Source organism: Hibiscus syriacus, unplaced genomic scaffold (assembly GCF_006381635.1).
Source record: "Hibiscus syriacus cultivar Baekdansim isolate YM2019G1 unplaced genomic scaffold, ASM638163v2 tig00110402_pilon, whole genome shotgun sequence".
Classification (NCBI taxonomy): domain Eukaryota; kingdom Viridiplantae; phylum Streptophyta; class Magnoliopsida; order Malvales; family Malvaceae; genus Hibiscus; species Hibiscus syriacus.
In genome coordinates this window covers 1,455,950-1,463,988 of record NW_024062722.1, presented here as the reverse complement: position 1 = coordinate 1,463,988, position 8,039 = coordinate 1,455,950, and the positions used below count along the sequence as shown (strand labels likewise).

The window sequence follows — 8,039 nt, the reverse complement described above, 5'->3', positions numbered from 1 at the left end:
AATGATAGATAACATTTAGTTTATATTTTATTTTAATATCTCATCGTTAAAAATTTAACGGTGATTTTACGTGTCATGATTGAAAAAATAAGAAATCCATGTCAGCAATTCTGTTATTTTTTAATGGCAGGATATCAAATTAAAACCTAAAGTAAATGTTAGGCATCGTTTTGAGAAAAATACAATTTTGATACCAAAATGGAATAAAAGTAATAGTTTGGGCACTAAACCAACAGTTTACCTTTTTTCTTTGGTTTCTCGTATCTGCCGCCATTTTTAATAGGAACTATCCCCTGACGCTGATGTCAATGCTATAAAGGACAATAAAACACAGATTAAACAATAAAAAACATTAAATGCAATTGTAAGGAAACAACCATTTCTTGTTCTTCTTCCTCAATCGCCGCCGCCGCACACTGCGGCTCCGACTCCCATTTTTCTGCTCGGGAACTTGATCCGCCCGCTGTTGTCTCAGCTGATAGCCCTTGGTTTTGTCCTGCTTCGAACCCCCTTCACACGCCACTGCCTCAAGATCGCCGTATTCCGGACCGGGGTTTGAACGAGTCTTCGTCCGATTCCAAGATCCGATATTCTCCGGTCAGTGTGTCAACCGTCATGGACTTCACAACGATCTCCAACGGTCACTCTCCGTCGAGTTTCACCAAGTTCAACTCCGCCCTCACGGCTGGTCTTTTAAACCCGCATTCCCCACCGCCGCCTCCGTCGGATAAGACCCGATCCAGCCCGTCCCTTTTCGAGATGATGGCTAACGAGCCCGATGTCCTCCCAAGAACCCAAAACCAAGGTCAGATCCAAGTATCCATTTCAGCTCCCAGACAAAATCAACCCCCGCCGGTGATCGATAAGCAGGCATTGACCATGCAACGGATTTCGGGGCTTCTGTCGACCCGGAGCCCCGGAAACCAGTTTAACGACCCGTATTCAGGTGATATAAAGCTGACGTTGAGTTCCAAGGATGGAATAACCGTGTCCATGAACTTGCACCGGCAAATAGTGGTGGCTCACAGCAGGTTCTTTGCAGTCAAGTTATCTGATCAATGGGCAAAACAGCAGAAAAATGGATCGGCTGGACCGTACATTGTGGAAATATCAGACTGTGATGATGTGGAGGTTTATATAGAGACCTTGAAATTGATGTACTGCAAGGATTTGAGGAAGAAGCTACTCGGAGAGGACGTTTCTAAGGTTCTTGGCATTTTGAAGGTAAAGTTTTAGCCTTCACTTCTTTTCCGTGTTTTGAAATATATGATATATTTGGCTGCTTGAATTATTAGTCTCCAATGATTACAAGATAATTTCTGGTTAAAAGACTCTTAAACATCTGGTAATGAATGTTCAAATAATCCTGTAGATATCGTACTCGAATCCAGGACTTGTAGGATAACAATCATAATCATCTATTTAACCACGGAGGTTTCGTGTTTGAGCATTTTGTAAGGCTGGGTTAGGGGGTTTTCCTAGTATTCTTTTAAGTGTTGAAGTGGCTGTTCTTGTGTTCTCCCCCTCCCCCTGTCAGGTTTCAGCGGCTATTGGATTTGATGCCGGAGTCCTATCTTGTTTGGAGTACTTAGAAGCCGCCCCTTGGGACGAGGATGAAGAAGAGAAAGTGGCTTCTCTATTGGGGGAGCTCCGCCTTGAAAATGTTGGAGCAGGGGAAGTTTTGAAGAGGGTTTCTGTTGAAGTTACTAATGGAACTGATGAGGGTGGGGATAATGAAGAAGTTCTTCTCAAGCTTTTACACATTGTTCTCGAAGGCAAAGACGAGAAGGCGAGGCAGGGAATGAAAGGATTGATCTTGAAGATGCTTCGCGAGAATTCATCGCAGAACGATCTACGGAAAGAGTCTTTGTATTCAGCTTCCGATGGCTGTTTGGAGCATCTTCGAAACCATTTCCTCCAAGCAGGTTCGTCGGATTTAACCGATGCGGGTCAGATTGCAAGACAAGCAGACAATTTGCATTGGATTCTTGACATTTTGATTGATAGGCAGATTGCCGAGGATTTTCTAAACTCATGGGCATCTCAATCTGAACTATCGAATGCTCATTCTAAAGTTCCAGCTGTTCATCGGTACGAGGTTAGCCGAGTGACTGCTAGGCTGTTTGTGGGAATCGGAAAGGGGCAGTTATTGGCATCAAAGGAAGTAAGGTGCTTGCTTTTGCAAACATGGCTGGTGCCATTTTACAATGATTTCGGGTGGATGAGGAGGGCATCCAGAAGCCTCGATCGGCATTCAATCGAGCACGGTCTAAGTAACACCATTCTCACTTTGCCTCTCGCTTGGCAACGGGACATTCTGCTTGCTTGGTTCAATAGATTCTTGAACGCGGGTGATGATTGTCCTAACATTCAAAGAGCGTTCGAAATTTGGTGGAGGAGGGCTTTCCAGAGACGCGGCGTCGAACAAGAACTGCCGAGGGAACCACACGTTACACCTGCAACCATTCAGAATTCATAAAGCTGCCGGTTTTCACGGTGCAGAAACCGATGGTTCTTCTTTTGTTCCTACACCAATGGCTCATTTTTTATGTTGTCTCTTTAACTGACATATCTGATTTGGTTTTGTATTGGGAGAGTCCTATATGTGAACTTAGTTCATTAGAATTCAACCACCGGGTACATTTTTGTTCGGCTTGATCTTTACACGCCTTAGATCAATGGATTAAATCTGTTTTTCTTAATAATTTCTGAAAACCAGAAGCTCCTGCTAGGGCAGCCTTAAGTTTTATCCGAAAACTCGGAAAAATTTATCAATCAAATCTAGGATTGAATTTGGAATATACAGACACTATAGTACATCAGCAAGAAAGAAAAAATAAGAGAAAATTCATATGCCCTTCCAAAAATGAAAGAGTATGTTGGCCTGCATGTACATCAGTTGGAAGAATCCGGGTAGAATTAAAAGAATCAATTCTGAGAGAAATCTTTGATGTCCACAATATGGCAAAATTCACACTCCAAATGCAAAAAAGATTGGTGCCGGTGTAAATCCGGTCAGTCGAATCAGACAGATGCGCATACCGAACCTGACAAATAAGGCAGACGATTATATGAATATGATGTACACTATCCCTATAAATAGATGCTAGGGATTAGGGTTGGATTGAGAAGTTTTCTTTCTCCAGATACTCTTGTATTCTTCTTCCTTCCATATTAGTGAAAACTCTCTTCTTATGCCCGTGGTTAGGGTTTTCCACGTTAAATCTTGGTGTTTATTCTATTGGACGATCATTATGCACGTCATTATCTTCTAACAGCTAGATTAGAAAGAACGAGGATGATCTTTGTTCCGAATGTGTGTTGCATGATGCAGGCGTGGAAACATCAAATATGTAATAGCACATAGCAAGCATGCATCTTTCGTGTATGCTAAAATAGAGGAAGACAAACCTGTAGACCAGCTGTTGCAGCAAAATTTCCCCTCGTTAAGATGAGTGACATCAAGCCCGATAAACCAGGACCCTGCACTCACATCATCATGTGCATATACCCGAAGAATAGGTCTGCAAAACGAGAATTTTTTGTCAACTCATTGCAATCTAAAGGCCAGGGTGAAAGGTCTTAAAACTTACTTATTAATCGAGATGAACTGCGCTAAAGCTCGTGAAATGGCATATATTTCACCTGAAGCATGGCGAAAGTATCTGCACCATACGCAAGAATTTCAAGTTGGAAAAAGAACCAGAATACTTAGCACATGATTGATGATATAAGTACCCTATGATAAGTTTCAAGGACTAAATTCTGATCATTTGACCTGTTGTCATTGTACGTTTAAAAACCTTAGATTTAACATACTTGCTATAAGACAGGACTTTTAAATCATTACTGAACTTCTGTTAAGTGTGGAAGATCAAAAAGAAAACGGATCGTTGCTACTCACGATTTAGCGTCGCCAAATTTCCACCAATCAGGTTCATACCATTTGTGGTTCCTATAATTTGTAAAAGAACATAAGTAGAAGGAAACATACATCTTAAGAAAAGGAAAGTTGAGAAGGAGATGATCTCAGTCGATGTACATAAGTAATCATCAGGTAAAACAGTTACACTTACGGTTCAGAGAAAACTTCTCCTGATTTCATACACCCCATATAAACACGAGGCTTATCCAAATGTGCAGAAAGTTTTGCTCCTAGAGCATCTGTATAAAATCAAAAGACCAGCTATCAATAATTCAGTATTATTATATCTGTAAAGGCTGACAAGAATTATGTAGTTCCATAACAGTATGCTTTCAGTTAACCAAGAACACTTGCACCACAACACTTTTAGCCAATCATCACTGTCCGTCATTTTTTCTGCAACAATAGTTCATACTTATGACTAGAAACTTCAGATATTATTAAAACTGGTTTCACTCAGAACAATTTTGGGGGGGATTTAAATCTTTTTGCAATTGATATTAGGATATATTACAGGAGGAAATTCTAGAAGATGACGGAAAAATTAAACTTCCATGTCAAGAAATCATGTAGTTAGTACCTAAAACATTACCTAATGAACTAACAAGGATTACATACCAATATTAACATAAACATCATCATTGACCTTAACATAGAACTCTGCATCCCAGCTCTCTACAGCATGAGCAAAGAAAAACTTTATCTTCTTTGAACGTCCTTCAGGTGCCTCCAGTTCATCCTGTCAAGACACAGGGGAAAATGAAATTTGCCACTACCTGATCTATTCCTTTCAAACATGTTAATTCAACAGGAATAACATACATAACACATGAATCAAGTCACAGTGGTTTTGCAGAAAATATGCATGCATATATACCTTAAAAGTTAGAATGAAGGATATCATAAAGTTATAATTTTTTAAGCTAGTTCACAATAACTTCTAAGAGAGATGATTACATTCAGAGAATCCGATATAAGCTTAAAATTCATGTATTTAAAGTCAAAACCTCACTAGGTATGCATAAAATATATTCATATTGAAGGTCGGCATACCAGAATAATGAAGTCATTAGTCTGGCTGTTTTCATCTCTGATCTCCCTGTCTAAACTATCTTCACGATTTGCACTGCCAGTAATATAAAATTCAATAAACAGAGATGGAAAAGAAATACTTGATAAGGGGAACCAAATAGAAACCTTTTTCCTATTACGAATCGCACAACGATTTGCTTCTCTTCTTCAAGTTTCTTCAAAGCTGCACCTGAACATATTATATTTTTAGTTTAATACTTTTTAGAGGAAATGATAATTAGGTAGCAAGAAATTTACAAAATTGATGAATAACTTAATGGATGGAAATAAATTGGAATCCATATATCATCGACTATAATCGAGAAGGAAAGCATTCTTTCAAGATCATTAAGAGTGAACCATGTTAAACATAAATTAGCATATGTTCTCATCTGCCCAAGTTTCTATCTTTGTGACACATTTGGAGCAATTGATGTTAAGCAGCCGTCTCAACTTACACAAAAGAATAATATTCTTTAATTATTTGGCCTTTTTGTTAAAAACTAAAGCAATCTTGCTTCCAATTTACAATGCATATAGGTAAATAAGCCTGATTGCCGAATTCTAGTTTATAGAAAAACAGAGTCGATAGCTCCATGTAAGCATAAATTAGCAGTTAATAAGTTCAATAAGTTAGCGTGCAACTTATTAGCTGTTGGACGACAACAAACCCCTATGTGTCACTCATAGAGCATGCATTCTAATGCCACTTAACCCCAATAGATTGATGGATAGCTAAATGCATGTATCCTATAGCCAATGCTATTACATACAAGAAGACTGACTAAATAAAAAGCACTTGAAGTGTACCGCACTAGCATGTTTCATTGTTTTAATTCATCCTTATAACACGATATAAGATAAAACTTGTCAAGAGAAAATGATTAATTACCAGATTGCATCCATGCTTTCCGAATTGCATCTCTGTTTTTCTTTCGCCCAAATGTTGTGATGATGCCAATAACAGCTAAAAGCCTTTTCTTGGGACGAGTATCATCATTTCCCAAATGCTCCTTTGAAACAAAACCTTCTTGCTTAGCAGCAGCTAGATCCTTCTCGATGGCTGATAACTTTTTTAGTTGTTCCCTAGAATTATCATGCTTTAGCAAATTAGACTCGATACACAGTAATCAAAACCATATAATATGCTGTAAAACCCAAAAAGAAAAAGGGGGGTAGGCTTACTTGCAGGCTACAATTTTTAATGTCTCAGAAACAGATACAGAAGAATGACCCTGAAAAAAGATTAAAAATTAAACGCCATTGAAATCCAACTGATTTGTACCCAAAACAGATCATCTTCAAATCTTAGAAATCATCATTATAAATTAAAAAAAAACCTAAAAAATAATGACCAACAATAAATTTAAAGCGTAAATAGCTAGTTTCATAAACAAATGAAGCAGGAAAATGAAGATCATCTACAAACTCCAGAAACTCTTATTGATGGGCAAAATTTTTGAAGAAAAATTGGCTAAGAAACAAAACTAACCAGATGTATTTTAATTTGATGGAAAATTTTGAAAGAAAATAAAAACGAGAAAAGAAAATCACCTGACCAGTTCTCCTATCAAGTTCTTTAATTAAATAGACTCTACTCTCTGCCTCCTGCCACATCCTGCATTTAAATACCACAATCAGAAAAAAATTTCTCAATAAACCCATGAAGAAAAAACCGAAAGAGGAACGAAAAGCAACCGGCCGGCAACGTAAACCGTAGCCATGGTAGCGAACATGGCGAGAACCAAAGCAGAAATTCTAGAACGAAAAGCAGAGCCACCACCAGAGTTAGATAGCCGGTTACTCGATCCCCGGCTACGCATTTTCGCTTCCTCCTTTTCCACAAACTTCGATATATGAAAAAGAATTCAATGAAGAAAAATAACAGTTCTATTTTTCCCCTCGAATTCAAGAAGCAGATCTGCAGAAATCAAACGGATGAAAATGAAGAAGAAGAAGAAGAACGTAATCTTGAATTTGAATCTGGATTTGAAGTATGCTTTATATATAATAAAAACCAAATTTACTGCCTTCTTTCCATTTATTTACCATTTACAAAACGCTAAATAATTAATTAATAATATTCAATCGAAAAGTCCGATGGATTTTCTCTCTCTCTTTCTGTTCTTTTCCTTTATGATTAATTGATGGTTTAACTCTGTTTCCAGTCCCTGTATGCTTCAGAATTTTGAAATTCAGTCCTTACTTTTAGTTCTACGAATTTAATTCTATATTTTTCTGATTTAAAAATTAAAGTCGAAAACATACAGAGGCACGAACCGTGCGACCTTAGCGGCAAAGAAAATGTTATTCTTCCGAGTTCGAGCATCAGAAATGATTGGGATGTGAGTATTCAATGTCAATTGATTGAAAATTATCTTTAAACCGATAATATTTTATATTTAACCCAAATTAATAAAAAAATATTTAATAGATATTTCAAATTAAATAAAAATTAATAGAGACTCGAGCTAAAGGTTAGTTTATCATTGAAAAGTAACTTGAGAAAGTTTTTTTAAGTTTAATTTTAAATTTAAATGTCTAATATTATTATAAAAATATGATTTTTGAAGAGATAAATAAATATTTTAGATATAATACTATAAATTTAAATATATATATATATATAATTTTAAGTTTGATGATTTTTTTATAGAATTCGATCTAAATTAATCAAATAGTAGAACTCGCATAACTCAATTTTTTTAGTAATTAACGGATTGGTTTTCAAATTTGAGTCGAATCCCACAACTCAATGTGACATATGTATTTCACATATGAAAAAAATATGAAGAAATATATATATATATTGTATATAATTATAGAAAATCATTTAAATTGTAATCAATTAATATACAATATTATAAATATTTACACAAAAACTGTAATAATCCCAAATCTCGAGTCAATATTTTAGCGTTGACCTAAGTCATGAATTGTTCAATTAGCTCGTGTAACTAATTTGTTAAGTAAAGTTTGGGCCCAATAGGCATTGATAAAGGAGGATTTTGAGGGGTTTTTTTAAAAAAGGACAAATCGGTAA

The 8,039-nt window shown here is 36.6% G+C and overlaps 2 protein-coding genes across 2 annotated transcripts; one reads left to right on the top strand and one right to left on the bottom strand.

The window, feature by feature from the left end:
- Nucleotides 1–351: 351 nt before the first annotated feature.
- Nucleotides 352–2,675, top strand: LOC120123720 (BTB/POZ domain-containing protein At1g63850-like; the record flags this gene model as incomplete). The annotated part of the gene is made up of 2 exons (XM_039142541.1): nucleotides 352–1,224; nucleotides 1,538–2,675. Coding segments are annotated over 2 exons (1,815 nt in total), but the record flags the coding sequence as incomplete, so codon positions are not given.
- Nucleotides 2,676–2,734: 59 nt separating this feature from the next.
- Nucleotides 2,735–6,988, bottom strand: LOC120123609 (hydroxyproline O-galactosyltransferase HPGT1-like). The gene is made up of 12 exons (XM_039142462.1): nucleotides 6,695–6,988; nucleotides 6,551–6,614; nucleotides 6,182–6,231; nucleotides 5,889–6,082; nucleotides 5,123–5,186; nucleotides 4,979–5,051; nucleotides 4,544–4,664; nucleotides 4,077–4,164; nucleotides 3,905–3,955; nucleotides 3,594–3,665; nucleotides 3,412–3,524; nucleotides 2,735–3,047 (listed from the first exon to the last, which is right to left on the bottom strand). Exons 1-12 carry the CDS (start codon nucleotides 6,817–6,819, stop codon nucleotides 3,025–3,027), a joined length of 1,038 nt encoding a protein of 345 aa, XP_038998393.1. The 5' UTR covers nucleotides 6,820–6,988; the 3' UTR covers nucleotides 2,735–3,024.
- Between the last annotated feature and the right edge of the window lie 1,051 nt (nucleotides 6,989–8,039).